General features: G+C 38.7%; 1 protein-coding gene across 1 annotated transcript; it reads right to left on the bottom strand.

Annotated features, from left to right (window-relative positions):
- Positions 1–465: 465 nt before the first annotated feature.
- On the bottom strand, positions 466–13,215 carry LOC142483679 (dedicator of cytokinesis protein 9-like; the record flags this gene model as incomplete). The annotated part of the gene is made up of 6 exons (XM_075583695.1): positions 466–758; positions 5,426–5,559; positions 5,674–5,797; positions 5,925–6,035; positions 9,629–9,807; positions 13,104–13,215. Coding segments are annotated over 6 exons (864 nt in total), but the record flags the coding sequence as incomplete, so codon positions are not given.
- Between the last annotated feature and the right edge of the window lie 3,585 nt (positions 13,216–16,800).

Genomic DNA, 16,800 nt, shown 5'->3' with positions numbered 1-16,800 from the left:
ATTAATAGTATTTCCAAATAGGAGCATTACAATAGTAGAATATATAATAAAGTTAATATATATAATATATTGATATTTTATTTATTGTATTTTAAGATTGTAACAATATGCGTTGTGCCCCGCAGTCTGTTGTGCAATAGAACTAAAAGATTCCAATATAAAAAGGGGCTTAAATGAGCTTACTGGGTATCTGTGTGTTTGCTAACTTTGTCCAGCTGGTCTCAGCTGTTTGGGAGGTTGGCCCCTCCCAGGTTTAAAGCTTGTCCCATCCCACTTTCCATATGCACAGGTCTTTGCATGCAGCTGATTGCAACAGATCTAATACAGAGTATTCTTCCTGGTATTGTCCAGGTAAATAAGAATTTCAATCAGATTTAGAACCATGCAGCTGATTATGACAGATCAATTATGATCATTCATCCAAGTATTGTACAGGTTATTAAGAATTTTAATCAGTGTTAGGCCCTGTGAATTATGGTCATGCTTTGGAGGGGCTCACAGGCTTACAATGCTTTGGCCAAAGTGTTAAACTAAATGACCCTTTTATTCAAGAGCTATATAGGTATTTCACTGTGTATTTTTGCCAGTGGATGTAGCACTGGGCTCTGTTTGTGTCGTTTGTAGAATATAAAAGGATACTTACCATCAGACATGCTTTTCAAAATATGGAGGAAACACATAAGTAGGCTTTTAATTTCTGCTTGATCCAATTTGTCACAGCGTACTAATGAGTTACCTAAAGAACCACCATGCTGATTCTGGGGGGAATAAAATAAACATCTTGATACTTCAATCCAGTTGCGAAAAGCAGAACTATTTAAGTGCACAGAGTAACCCAACCAGAAGATCTTAAAATGCAGCAACAAAACACACACACACACACACAATCTGTAATTTAATCAGGTCAATTGGGGCACACAAACACAAAGTGCAAGCACTAGAATACTGCCGTTTTACTATTCTATTTGGAGGAAACTTCTCCAAGCGAATAGATTAGATTTGTGTTTTTTTTTCTATAGGAGAAACAGGAATATCTGGGATGAAAAGTACATTTATCAAACAGGATAACGCAGCTTAAAAGAAGCACTGCAAACACAACAACATAATAAAATCCAACTACAAAAATAGAAGTCTGTTTTGCCACTGAGCATCAGAGTACCACTAGGTCACATGCATAGCGAGAAAAAAATAATAAAAAGACAATAGGGCAAGAAGCTATTTGTAAACACTTATTTTAAAAGTAAAACTGCAAGTCAAATGTAGCAAATCTGTTGATTAGATTTGGATCACAAGGTAATTTCTTTTCAGATACAGTACCAAGTGGCATATCAAAAAGCAGTTAATGTAATGGGTTGCGCTCTATCAGTTTCATGTTCTTGGAAGTTCTTCCAGTTTAGTTCTCTCTCCCTTTAAAAAGTTAACTTTTTCCTCCCACTTTATCCAAAAACGGATGCAGACTTGTGGCAAAACTCTAACACGCAACATAAGCAAAAGGCTGAACTACCGCAAACTCAAGAAATATAAAAACTCAAAATACTTCTTGCATCTGAGAAGAAACGGCAGCATGCAACATTTTCTCTGGTAGTACAGTGACTGTCAGGAGAGAGAAATCCACAGTAAACCGATTTCTCTTTGTAGAATGTGCACTTTCTGCTTCCTCTCCACTAGTGTGTATAGCGTATTCAGAATGCCTTCGGATAAGTTTCTCCTTCTGCACCATGAAGGCATGTTAAAGTCGAGGGGGGGAAATGTTAGAAACATACACATGCATGGGGGCCTTTCATCCACTGCATACCAGAACAAGGATGTTAGTCCTAAAAAGATGCCAAGAAATGGACTATTGCTGACATTATACAATGAAGCAGCGGAGGATTGGTGGGACAGCGGACCCAGGAAAAAAGCATCAACAACTCACTGGGTAAGTGAAAAAATAAAAAGTTTATTAAACTACATATTAAAAAACATAGAACATACTGGGGAGCGCTTTTTCAAGGAGTATACTGGGGTCAGAACAGGTTGGTTATATAGCCCCTCCTTCTAAATCAGAAACATCTGATTATAATTAATCTGAGGAGGTGATAGAACCAATATTCTTTATAAAAGAGAAGCCTATTGGATCTTCTCTCTTGATACTATGCTCCCATAGGGGTTAAATTCCGAGTGGGATCTCAAATATATTCTTTGATCAGATTCTAACATCTAATATTATATTGATCTATCCCTTGACTGTGATATGAACCTGTTGTTCGAATCCCTTATCTCTTTGCAGTCCTTATACCCAATTTATGTTAAGAAATCTTTATAAGATTATAGCTTGAATAGTACTTATCATGCCCTCAAGAACTGCTTTTTTCTATTGACTTATGAATTGATTTTGATTAAATATGTATGAGACAGATTCTGATTTAAGATATATACATCATATATCTGATTATGTCGTGTTCAAACCAACTACTGTTACCTATACCCTTATATTCCTTAATGATCTGGCTTAAACTCTAAAAGTTACTATATACAGTATATATATATATACATATATATATATATACACATATATATATACACACACACACATATATATATATATATATATATATATATATATATATATATATATATATATACACACACACACACACACACACACACACACACACACACACACACACACACACACACACACACACACACACACACACACACACACACACACACACACACACACACACACACACACACACACACACACACACACAATTCTTACCAAATGATGTTCCATATAAATCTTTTTTGTCATATTACATCTTGTTACAAGGATCATTATACATAATTTCAGTACTGTATCAGGTGCTTTCATACCAACTAATGCCTACTATGAATGTTTATACCAACTGATTATATCTAATTATATCTAATTTATCTAATTATAATCACGTTTCTGATTTAGAAGGAGGGGCTATATAACTAACTTGCATTCCGACCCCAGTATACTCCTTGAGAAAGCGCTCTTAGCGTGAAACGCGTGGGAGATTTCCGTTTTTGTCCCCAGTATGTTCTATGTTTTTTAAAATGTAGTTTAATAAACTGTATTTTTTCACTTACCCGATGAGTTGTTGATGCTTTTCTCCTGGGTCCGCTGTCAGACCGATCCTCCGCTGCTTCATTGTATCCCGTTTCCGATTTGGAGAGACGCGCAGCAGCTCTGCAGGCTTCGCTACACCGGATTCACATAGCCAGGCTGCACGGAGACGGTGCTTCACACGGAGCCGCCGTACTCCTCACCGTGACTTCAGAGATTGAGGAGGAACTTGTATATGGAACGGGGACTCAGAGGTAATTCATTTCTCCTCTGAAGTGCATACCCCTACTAGTCGTTCCACACAAGCTTCGAGGCCCATTCCTTTTAAACACTCTGGTAGTCTCTATCTCCAGACATCAACCGTTTAACATGTCCCTATTACACTATACACCTGCATTTCTATTGCTGCTGATCATACCCAGAATATACAACAATACACTCAAACAAAAACAGAAAGGCCAGCGCATCATACAACACAATACACTATACCACAGGACTTTGCCGGTCCCAGTATTTTTGTGCAGTTGCTTGAGCTACGAATGGCTGTTTAGGCTCACCTATTGCTGACATTAGTACTTTTTATTTTATTTATTAAACCAGACTTGTGTACGTTTACGCGCTAATCCTATATAACAAATCATTTCCTGTACGTGGAGATTTCCCATTTATATGCCGTCCTGCCTGTCTGCTTTTACAAAGATCTCAATTTTAGGGAAAAAGTTACTTTTGACAACATTTCACACTAATTACTTACAGAACATAAAAAAACCTGTAGTAAAATGTTAAACTTCAGAGCTAACTGTGGACTCATTGTATAGCTAAACACAAATCTACTTTGTGTACTAGATTATTGTAAATCACTTCCTTACAAACCTAGGTCTGAGAAAATGAGAATAGATTGTGTGATCAGGATATAGTCGTCCTGTGACTCTTGATAAAGGGGCGTGTTGCCAGAAATGTCAGGTCCCTTGACGTGCTTTTGTCAGGCTCCGACATAATTAGGATTATTTGGGGGGATTTGTTTTGAACTTTATTTTTTTTTTTTTTTTTCACATGCTTGTGTGATTTTGTTCTTAGTGTGCTGGTGAGGGTTTTTTATGCTGTTTGTGGAGACTATGGGGTTATTCACCCTTAATTTATAGTGAGAGTTTTTTCAAATCTACAAATAAATGAGCATTTCCCCCATTTAGGTATGCACATGCTATTAAAAAAATCTATGAAGAGTATTATTACTTGAGATATTTATCTAAAATGTTCTTCAATTTAATCTGTGAAACTGCCTAGATCAGTAGTTTTGAAAATTTTAAGAACTACAGAATCAAATGTATCGTGTGTTTGCAGAACCCCAAGCAACATATCCAATGTATATACAATATTATTGCAATAGTAAGACATATATACATTTTTTATAAACTAACAGCTTTGTGTCCAATACATAAAAAAGTTTTTATAATATTTAACAACTTTTTTTTTTTGCGTAAGCAAACAAAAAAATTAAATCTCCCCGCCCCATTATCAATATTTCTGGGACCCACACACCATGTCTATTCACGTTAAAAATAAATTAGAATAAAATTAATGGTGGTTTAAATCTTTAGTAACAAAAGTTGAATGTATGTTAAAAGACTATCCCCAAAATGCTGATGACAACCTTATGGGAGAAATAAATCAGTTCCATCTTTAGATCAAGAAAAATTATCCAGAAAATTAACATTTTTGTCATCAAGACCTGTATAATGCCATCGACCAGAACAAGAGATTCACCTGGCCTTCCCCAACACTGAACCAATATTGCATCTATTCTTAAGTTTGATGATAACCAATTGCTCAGGAGAAAGGTATTTTTCGAGGCTAAACAGGACAAAAATTGAGCTACGAATAACCACGCGGCAAGAAACGCTTTCTGCACAGAAAATGAAAAGCTCCGTACCTTATCTGATATCATCGATACATTTTAGTCAGGTTTTTTTTTTTTAATAGAAAATGTATAATCAAATTATTTTCTGTCATGAAAAAGTCTGCCCATGTAATTATTCAAATAAAAAGATCTTTAATTATCATTCTACAATATATATATATACATGTAAAGGTATCAGTACCGTGTTAGCCGAGCTTCAATAATCAAAAAATAAATAGATGATACCGTTCTGTGGCTAAAAATAAATATATTTTATAGATATATATTTTATAGATATCTATATATTTTTTTTTTTACATAGGCGCTTTATCCTTATCATAGCTTAGGGCCTGGTGATGTCAATCTGGCACTGGTCATCACTGATGCATTAAACAGGCAAATGTCTAATTATGTAAAGTAAAGATGAATACATCAAATTAAAGGTGTACCTTATCAAGGGAACTGCTTTTGTCACAGTTTCTTTCTGGAAGACTGTTTCCGGAATCGGTGCTAATGAGGGATCCTCTTGAGTCTGCATTTCTTACACTGTTTATGTTGGGAGTAGATGAGGTATGTGGGGAAGCTTGAGAAGAAAATAAAAATAGTATTATTCAGCTTCTCTCGCATTTAAAAGCTCTCACTTCCGGTACAGTGGCATTTTAATTTCAACACGCTCTAGCCCGCATTGCTAACTCACCTGTGCCAGAGATCACACCAAAAAGATCTTTATGGAGGCTGTTATCCAACGTGTTTCCTGGTTTCTGAGGGGTTACCAGAGTGTTTCCAGTTGGTACATTTATAGGAGTTTCATCTTTTGCATTCTAAAAAATAGATACATAAAATAAACCTAGTCATTAAAAGACCACAGGAAACTGCTCAAAATATTGTGAACGGACTGCTCAGCACCATTAATATAATGGTTTTTATGCACACCATTCCCCTACTTACATTATGAGTCACAGGAAATGGCGACGTCTCCTTCACATTAATTCTCTGCACATTCTCTATCAGAAGCCCGAACAATGGAAGGTAGAGAGTGGCTATTCGCGCCTGCTGACTCTAAAACAAAGAGACAATGAGCTCTACTGGACATAAGTTTTTCTCGTTCATCCCTAAAAGTGAAAAGATGTCACCATAGCTCTCCTGTCTTTTTCACTACCTGTAAGAGTAGCATGCTTACCATTGGAGTGATCAGTCTTAATGGATTAAGTAATTTTACTTCAGTCAAAGCATTGTAAAGCATGTAAGATTATGAAGCATATAGATTCAGGTTAAAATTAGATGGCTATACTTGTAAAACTGAAAATATAGCAGGTATTACTGAGTTCACCAGGTTATACCAAAATGATACCAGTTTACAAGACATTAAATTAGCCAATTAAATTTCGTTTAGAACAACAAACAGCTACTCAGAAGTCCTACAGTATTTCCCACATATCAGGCCAACAAGAGATGGGATATGCATGGTTGTGTCTGTAGGTGATGTTTTGACATGTATTTGATTCATGCTGGCCGATTTAAAACTAGCATTTATTATGCAGAAGTTGAAACATTTGTAATAGATTCAGCAACAAATACGAGGACAATACTGAAGTAACCTGTGCGGTGGACCTTTCTGCCATAGTATGCCACATACTGATCCAACAATACCAATGAGAGTCTGTTATATTATGTAACATGTTGTACTATCATTGTGGCTATTGGGCTACATCTGTATCTGCATGTATTTGGAGTTCATTACGTAACTGACATTTAGTTACGCATATTCCTTCAGCCTTAATGTAAAAAAATGTTTGGCCTGGTAGTATATTGACTGTTTTTAATCAGTCTGTCAGACTCGCATTTCCTTTGTGGATTTCCCCCCAAACAACTACGAATTGTAACATTGTAGTCGAGTTTAAAAAAAAAAATCTAACTTGGCGAGATACAGTACGCCTTGAATAAAGTAAAAAGACTTGTGTATATATTTACTGGTGCGTCAAACCCCCTCGGCAACCTAAACCCGGCGGCACTCACTCCTAATGAAAACAATATCCCATAACACATACACATATATTACACACATGCACACCTGTCCATTTTATTAGTCCCAGTGTCCGATGTAGAAGCCACTTAGGCCAATATTATTGCCAGCACTGCATGGGAGTGCTGGCAATCTCTCTATGTGCCTCACAGACTGCCACTCCCTAGCTGTGTGTGTCTCAAGATGGCAGTTGGACTCGCTTGGTCTCTCAAACTGACACTGGTTTAAACATTTTATCTGGTTTTCTTCTTATCAGTTACAGATGGTGCTCAATAGGTTTTAAACTATATGCGCTTCTTCTGAAAAATAATAAAAGGTTATATTTTCATTTATCAGTGGAATACAATTAAGAGGGAACCTTTTCCTTTCGTGGTATTGTACACAGTACGCATATATTTGTAGCAGTGGCTACCTAAACATTTACCTTAACCCTTTGGGTGCCGTTTGACGTAGCTACTGTACTACACCATGGTGCCTGACGCTCCAGGGGCCCAATGTAGTAAAGCTCGGTTTTGTAAGCGAGATTGTGTTCCCCAACGCGATCTGTCAGGAAGAGGAACGGAAGATCCCAAAATCCCAAGAGGCATTGACCGCTGGGGCTGGGGCTGCGGCTCCTCCGGCACGCCAAGGTTTAAATAAACCCCAAGCTTGGGCATCTGCCGATAGCTAAAGCCTGGCTACTTACCCAAACAGACATGGTCAGATAATATAAGGTTTTCATATTTCCAAATCTGTCAACTACTTGCTGTTGGGCACCCAACACTTCACTTTGCAGCTGTTACCCAGCATTGAAAGAGTTACTACTATGTTCACTGCCTATTTCTCCTCTCCACAGGCCACTGATTCTGAACCTTTGTTATATTTGTTTTTGTTATTTGTATGGCAAGATGTTAAGATGCTGGCTCAACATTCATTCTGTAACATTATCCCTAAGTGTATTTACTCAGTGATATCTCTATTGTATCATTCGTCAGTTCTCCTTTATTGATCTATGAAGCCAGTACACTGGAAATATGATCGGATGCTTTATCAACTGAAACAAATAGCGCCAGAAATTAATGTGGCTAGACGAAAAAAAGTCATTCATTTTTCATGCAACGGGAAGACAACCAACTTGATGAAGGTTTTCTTTCGTACAGCCCAAATGTGTGTACTGCACCGACACACTTTATTCGAGCAAATACCCAGTATGTACCTGGCAGATACCTGGAATGCGCCGCTCCTCACCTCTGACAAGCCCCGTTGCGTTTGCCTTCCCAGCCTGGGTTCATGCCTGGCTGACGGGCGGCTGATCTGTTAAATGATAATGATTAGGATTTAATAGGCTGCAATGCTTCGCGTGTCTACCAGATGGCATAAATTCATGAATTGTAATGCAGTATATATATATATATACTGTGCAGTATTGCAGCCAGCGGGAATAAAATGCTTCAATCCCTGCCTGGAAAATACCTCAATGCACTCGGGCAGAAAACAGTCACAAACCTCAATACACCCGGGTATACCCGAATTCGTGGGACTAGCCGAGCTCGAATAAAGTGTGTCGCCAGTGTATAATGGTTTGCAGCGTATGAATGTCAATTTCCAAATACAGGATTTGAGGCTTTGAGTTCAGCACTAAAACAAAGGGTTATAATTGTTACCTTCAGATTCCTGAACTATTTCATATTAATTCTCCGTTCGTATTTCATCAACAGCTTTGGTACTGTATGCACAATGTAAACCGGAGCTTAAATGTGATGTATACTAATTAATTGACCCGTAAGTAATGCACCGACAGGCCTAACAAAGGGATTTTTTTAAAGATCAACAACAAATTGAAACACTACTAGGTTATTGGTCTTTAACCAGTTAATATGCTGCCAGTGACAAGAAAGATACACACCACCGCACGGCACAGGATAAAGTGACAATACGGGCAGAGGACTCTAAAATCAACTGCATTGAGCAAGTTCTGGCACAAAAAAATGAGATGCTTAGCTTTTAAAGCAGGGACTGAATACATTGTGTGCTCTATATGAGAATACAATTAGAGTATAAAGGAGTAAGAATTAGTGATGTACTGAGTACCCGGAAATTACCCTGTGCTTTTTCAGCCACATGGACATTACCCGGACCCGGCAACTGAGAAGTGGGCCCGGCGCTGAGTAATACCCGGCGCGGAGTAATATCAGAGTAGCTGAAAATACATCATCACTTACCTGCAGCCAGCGTCGGGAAGGTGAGGAAGACCCGTGAGGAAGACCGCGGTGACATCTAGGTACAGCAGCAGAGGTCCTGTGGCTGTGGCAGCTTCAGAAGTCTGTATTCAGCCGGCGGGAGCAGCAGGAATCCATTGCACAGCAGATACCAGTGTGAGCTGAGGAACCATGTGGCCGGAGCAGGAGCGTTCCTATTGGACAGCCGGCTGAATACAGACTTCTGATGCTGCCACCGCCACAGGACCTCTGCTGCTGTTCCTAGATGTCGCTGCAGTCTTCCTCCACCCGGCAGGTAAGTGCCATCCGGGTAACTTGGTACCCGGTCGGGTAGAACAATTGATTTTGCCCAGGTACCCGTTATTTTTTTTTAAAGTAGGACCCAGTACAACACTAGTTAGAATGTGTTACTCTGCACACAGTAAACTTACTCTTGATGAATAACGATCATCAAAGGAATGCTTGATCATCAAACTTTTCAGCACGCTGATTGCTATCTGCCGGATGTCTCTGAACTCCTGTAATGCATTTCCCACCTCCCTCAGGAGGAGGCCCACCAAGAAATGGTTCTTGCAGAATTCATCTGTCAGTGTGTAGTCAAGCTGCAGGTCTAAGAGAGTAAACTGGGATTAATTAAAGGCATAATTAAGCCATTAAGCTAAAGCTGCAGTTCAAGTAGTCGTTTTTTAATTTTATTTTTTTTCACCATTCAATGTGTGCATCAATCCAATCTCCACATTGACAAGTGATTAGCTAAGCTGCAGATCGATTGGTGAAAATTTAGCTTGGTGTTCACTAAATGCATCTTGGGTAATCTTCTACTGCACTGACAGTCCAAGTTCTGTGAGGAAGATTATGTGACCAGGCAGGCACTAGATTCAATTGGTTCACTGCTAGAGGGAGGGCAGGGCTAAAAAAAAGGTGATGCTATTTCAGAAGGGGAAGGGGATATGACTTTGTAGAAGGTTGCTATAGGTATAAAGATGCCTGTTGCATTTGAATACATTAAAATGTCTTTAAAATAGTTTTTTTTTCTTTTTTAATGATACAAGTATTTTCTCATAGTACAGAACATATATATAACATGAAGTATATTGCTTGAACTGTAGCTTTAAAAACACTGCAATACGTAAAACTCCTCGTGTAAAACCAAAAACCAAAGTCAGCAGATTGGGCATATGAGAAAGGCAAGACACTGGCACACACATTTTGTTGATAACTGGGAACAAAATCAAAACCACGTCACACAAGTAATAAAAACCACAGAAGCGGACTGTTCCCAGTTAAGCACAGACAAGTACTGAAAACACATTTGTTTTAGTTAGGAAACTTGCGAACGTATTTTGAATTAACTAAAATACTTGTTACCATTAATTGAATGAATCCAATATAGTGCCATGACAGAAATAAACTGTCAACTTTCTTAATCCCATAAGTACCTGGAGTGGGGCGGTGGAGGGGGGTGTAACACTCTTACTATGCATAACACCATATAGGAGTTAAGTGGCTTTATTAATATAATTTGTAGGACTTCAAAGCTCAACCCTAAATAGGCCATAACCAACAACAGTACCATCGATTTAAGGAGGAGATGTGCTTTGAGAAACATGTTATGAAACATCACACCCTGCACCTACCTACAGGACTGTCTAATGGCTCCAATGTTGGGGAAAGAAAGGCTAATTCATGGAAAAACAAAAGTGAACAAGAAACAATAGAGTTGTTTAATGATAAAATTCCTGATATTTTGTATTTTAAATATACATTTCTGGTTAATGTCACCTTTCAATAAACCCTTTTATGAACTGTATAGTGACTTTATATTGACAAAGGAGGAGAAGCAATAGGTAGTATGATAGGTTTCATTGGGGTATGACAAGAAAAGAAAAAGAAGGGTATTGGTCCTTTCCTCCGTGCAGTAAAGTAACAAAGGAGTGACGAGAAGTGGGTAATGCGATACCTTTTATTGGACCAGCAGATAGTTGGTAAGTTACAGAGTTCTTCAGCAGAGACAAGCTTTAGAACCACAAAGACATCTCTACACCTGATGAAGAACCCTGGGAAGTTTGAAAGCTTGTAATTTATCAGCTATCTGTTGGTCCAATAAAAAAAAGTATTATTCTCCGCTTTCCTCTTTTGTTACTTTACTTACTGTACACGCAAGAAAGAACTAATATGATTACCTATCTTTTTCTTTTTGCTCTTTAATTATGTAAAGCAGCAATCCATGCTGCCGTGAGATATATATATATATATTTTTATATATATATATATATATATATATATATATATATATATATATATATATATATATATATATTTATTAAACCTTATTTGAAAGAAGGGGTCCCCCAGAGCTGAATCGCTGCAATCCAAGCTACAGGGGCCTATTCCCGAGATATATCATTTTAAAATTGCCTTCCAAGAATGATTATCCGGATGAAACAGTATGGCCACTGGGGTCAGTCTCACTCTGGCGACCAACAGACAGCAATAACATTGTAGGATGACATTACAGCTTTTGATTGAATGACCCCACAGCCATCTGGATTTTCCTTTGGCAAAAGTATTGGCAAAAGTGAAAAAAATATCTAATAACTTGGCAATTAGGGGCAGGGGTCACCAGAGCTTAATAGTGCGCTCTAGGAAGACATTTCAAAAATGAAAACAGGGTGCTGAATAATTTTACCTGGTGCCTTTCGCAAAACCTTTTTGAAAGGATTTGCACATTTAAGATATTCTAATACAGTGGTTTTCAACTCTTTTTGGGGTTAAAGAACCCTATAATTAAATTGTGCAATTCTAGGGAACCCCAACCCACTCCCTTACCCCAACCCACTCCCTTACCCCCCCCCCCCCATTCCACCTCCCATGCTCTCCCCCCTTTACACTCTCCCTCCATACAATAATCCTCCCATGTACCAGACACACAATAACCACCTCCTTCTCCCCCATACATAAACACACACCCATGGCGAGGAGGCCTGTGGTGCTGCGCCGGTCCGCCGTTCCCGTCTCCTGCTGGCTGGAAGTTAGACGTGACTTCCGGCGCCAACAGGAGGAGGGAGGGGAGAGGAACAGCAGTTTAAAATCACTGTTTTAAGGCTTTAAAATAACAAATAATGGCAGATCATTTAAGATGTATGCTTGTTGAGCATCTCTCTAGATAACAATTTGTACAAAACAGCGGACTAAGGCAGAGTGCCCGGTGGCTGCGCGCGCGCAACGGTGTGCCTGGCGGTGCGTGCACCAGTAAGAACCACGATCGGCGGTCTAGCGGTAGCAATGGGACACACGGCCATGACGGACAATACTTCACTTCCATTGGTCAACACTATCTGCAATATCATTGGTTGCCAGTCAACATGTGACCGCGTCACCGCACGGCAAGACAAAATTCTTGTCTTCTTTTCCAGCGATCGCACACGCCTACTGGGGCCTGCCTCATAGAGGCCTGTACATGTTGTGCTGTGTGCACACCGTCGCGTGCGTAGCCGTGGCCACCAGAGACACAGCCTAACAAGGAGTTGAAACATTTTTCATCTCATCTGTGAAGCCATTTCTGTTCTACACTGCAATGATTGCAGAACAACCCTAGCACTGTAGGGGGTTTAGTTAGATAGAGACACTATTTACCACACCGATAAACCCATACCTATTAATTATGCCAGCGTTTCGCAATTATATCTTTAGCGAAAGGCAGCTTGTCTATATGTCATTCATATGTAAACGCAATGCATTTACTGCATGAGTGATTTCCAATTGTGAGGTTTCTCCAAGAACCTGGCCTTGCTAGCCAAGCATACCATCATGAAGTCATATCCTATACAAATAAAACATACACACAGTCTGGCAGCTTGGGAAGAAAATGAATCACTGACATCTCATTGTCACAAAAGGCTTTACCTTGATATCTCTGAATCCTGCCCTTTCCAAAGGGCATTGGCAAGTTCAAAGGAATGTAGTGTTCATGATTGCAGACCACTCGCAGAAACTCAAATTTGTACTCAAAGAGTGTCTGCAAAATAACATAGGTGATACAAATTAGAGAAACTGGTCTCAAAGAAAAGACACTGTACACACTAAGCATAGGTGTATGTACTTGTAATTACCAGAAGCCTGTCCTGCGCTTCCGTGTATCAGCAATTGCACCTTAGTGTCAAAGTCAATGGAGCTTTGTTTTACGCGTTTCACCCTCTAAGATAGGGCTTCGTCTTGGAGTGGGGAGATGCGGTGACTGCCTGACATTTGAACTTTAAAAAGCCCGCGAAAACGGGCAAATGTGTCAACCCTTTCGTTTACATTGCCATAAAATGCTTATTTAATGTTACTAGGATACATCAATCCTACAGGATACAAGCCCTTTAATAGAATCTCTATTGAAATAAACGTTTCTATATTAGGCTCATATTAAACTCAGGCAATGTCCTAAAGGTATATTAAAAACTGCTGACAACACTACAAAGTCTTACTAGGTCCCTGAGTCAATGTTACACTCTAAAATACAGCTTCAAATCTATTATTATGTGCAAAGGCATTTGCTATATTACAAAAGCACAGTTTAACACATCACATAAAAAGGCTGAATGATGCTGATTAACATTGAATGGTAAATCAACCTGGGAACCAGTAAGGGAGGAAAGAAGAGGGGAGGGGGGGGGGGGGGAAGGAGGAGGGGGGGAGAGGGAAAAGGGGGTAGGGAAAGGGGGGGGGGGGCGGAAGGGTGGGGGGGAAGGGGGGGAAAGGGGTGAGGTACAAGAATTAAGAAAACATAAGCGGAAGATACCTAGCAATTTGTACATAATAAATAAAGAAATAAACTGAATAGTACTCACTTAAGAATTTTTTAAAGGCACAGTCACATCTCAAGAAAAGAATGTCAAATATTTACAAGAATCAACGCAGATCCCATTCCACATTTAGTCCATTGGGCTGTAGGGTATTTAATACAAAAATCCAATGTGCTTCTCGCTGATGCAAGATCTTAATGCGATCCCCTCCACGAGGAGGTAATGCAATATGCTCAATAGCACAACATTGTAAAGTCTCTACAGAACCCAATGGACATGTGTTAAAATGTAATGATACCGGATGCATCATGTCATGATTTTTAATAAGTCTCAAGTGTTCTAAAATGCGAATCTTAAGGGCTCTACTAGTTAACCCCACATATTGCTTATTACATCCGCATTTTAATAAATACACCACAAAGTTTGTCGGGCATGACATAAATGATTTGATCTGGAATCTGCGTGTTTCATCACGGTTGGAAAAGTGTGTTGATTTACTCATATTTGGGCATATTTTGCAAAATATGGAGGAATGTAGTGTTCATGATTGCAGACCACTCGCAGAAACTCAAATTTGTACTCAAAGAGTGTCTGCAAAATAACATAGGTGATACAAATGAGAGAAACTGGTCTCAAAGAAAAGACACTGTACACACTAAGCATAGGTGTATGTACTTGTAAACCTAGAAACAATTAAATACACAACATACTATTTCTTATCTATTATTATCTACTATTATCTCAGTGGGTGTGGCTTGCTGAGGAACCAATAGAATACGAGAATCCACCCTACTGCTGGGTTATGAGCTTGTTTGATAGTCCCACCACACCGGCAAGGCTATTTAAAAAGTATTATGATCCTCTTTTAAACCCTATACCTTGATAAAGCGCTCCTATAGCACGAAGCGCGTAGGTGGTGCATTTTTGTTTGTCCTTGAGTCTATGAGACGCTAATAAAACTTTATTTATTGGGGCCACCTTGTGATGTTTGTCTTTGTTAGTAGGAAATCCCCCAAATTATGGTTAAAAAACAGAGCACTATTTGTTCTACAAGTAACCACAATAATGGTTAAAAGCAGCAGGTAATAAGGAGGTTCATACTGTATACTATACAGTTCATAGGCCATTCAACTACTTCATAGTTCTTAGATACTACTCATGAGACAGATTTGGAAAATGTTTAAATATGCAAGGTCTGTATGTTTGTTTGTTATTATAACCAATGTAATTTATTTATAAAGGGCAAGCATATTAAACTGTGCATTACAATGGGGTATAAAGACAATAGCTAAATGAGATAAACAAAATGCTGGTACAATAAGTAAAAAGGGCCCTGCACAATGGAGTTTACAATCCATTTACTACCTGTACACGATAAATTGACATCTTTTAATGACCGTATTTTGTTTGATGTTTAAAACAGCAATAGCAAACTGCATTGGGTCAATATGTCAAATAATTATTCAGTTGGGATCTAAAGCAGCAGTTCCAAAAAAAATAAAAAAAACACAATTTCCATTCAATATGTGCATTAATACAATCCACACAATGATAAGTAATTAGCTAAGTTGCCGATTGATTCGTTCTCCTGTGATCGAACAGTGAAGATTTGGCTCGGGGGTTCACTAAATGGCTGTCAGTGCAGCAGAATAGGACCAAAGATGCAAAGTTATGTGGGGAAGATCATGTGACCAGGCAGTCACTAGATACAATTGATGCACTGCTAGAGAGAGGGCCAGGCTCAAAAAGGGGTGTGCCAGAGCCCGTTTCAGAAGAGTAAGGGCGTGTGACTTTGTAAATGGTTGCTAAAGGAACAAAAAATGCTTGTTACGTTATAATACATTAAAAATGTCTTTAAAAAGTTATTATTTTAAAAAAATGCTACAACTATTTTCTCATAGTACAGAACTAATTTATTTAAAAAACACTTGTAGGATATTTGCTTGAACTCCAGCTTTAAGGTGCAATCCCACATTCGGCCAAGTGTTTCCTTTACCCTTATACTATCCACCCTGTCTTTATTAGAGAACCAATAAAGTTAAGGGGAAATTAGGGTGGGGGTCGGGGGGGGGCTGACTGTACGAGCATTAGCAGAACACACCGTGACATCACACAGAAGGGAATTGCCAGGGGAAAATCAAACCCCTCAAGTCTAACGCGAAATTTTTAATTAAGAAAACTTACAGGTGTAAGATTTGGGTCTAATTTTTTTTTTAATTTAAAGAAGGTATCAATTATTTATATGAGACCCCTTAATCATGTCACTGGAATGAATTATTTGGCCCAAGGAGGGATTGGCCCTTAAAGGATCCTATGCTATCCCATAATGGTCCTTCGAATGTTAATGACTTCACCATGAGGCGTTTAATACTGCACTGTAATATGCTACCTCCAGCACGAAAAGGAATATATTTTGGCAAATTAAAACTATATAAACAAGATAAACTGGCACACACAATACTGCCAACTGAAGTGGAAGTAGCAAATATTCTGTTACCTACAGTAATTAAGTGTGTAGCATAAAACGTAAAGATAAGATGAGAACTCAAGGTTATAAAAATGACACGTACAAGAACAGCATGAAGATTTGAATGTGCATGATTAGGCGAGTCAAGTGAGGTTTTACAACGGAAGGAAGTGAAGTGGAAAATAGAACAAAGAATATATCATTCCAAATAAACACATCATCATGAATGCATATTGTACTACAGTCTGAGCAGCAAGGAACGGTGGGCAATTCAATGTTAAGCCCTGAAATTTAGACAACAGGATGACTTTTCTGATCACATTCTCAGAAGAAAACGCTGAATAAC

The sequence above is a fragment of the Ascaphus truei genome, unplaced genomic scaffold, assembly GCF_040206685.1.
Source record: "Ascaphus truei isolate aAscTru1 unplaced genomic scaffold, aAscTru1.hap1 HAP1_SCAFFOLD_3543, whole genome shotgun sequence".
NCBI lineage: Eukaryota > Metazoa > Chordata > Amphibia > Anura > Ascaphidae > Ascaphus > Ascaphus truei.
Note: the sequence above shows the minus strand (reverse complement) of the source record. Positions and strands in the feature narration are given on the sequence as shown.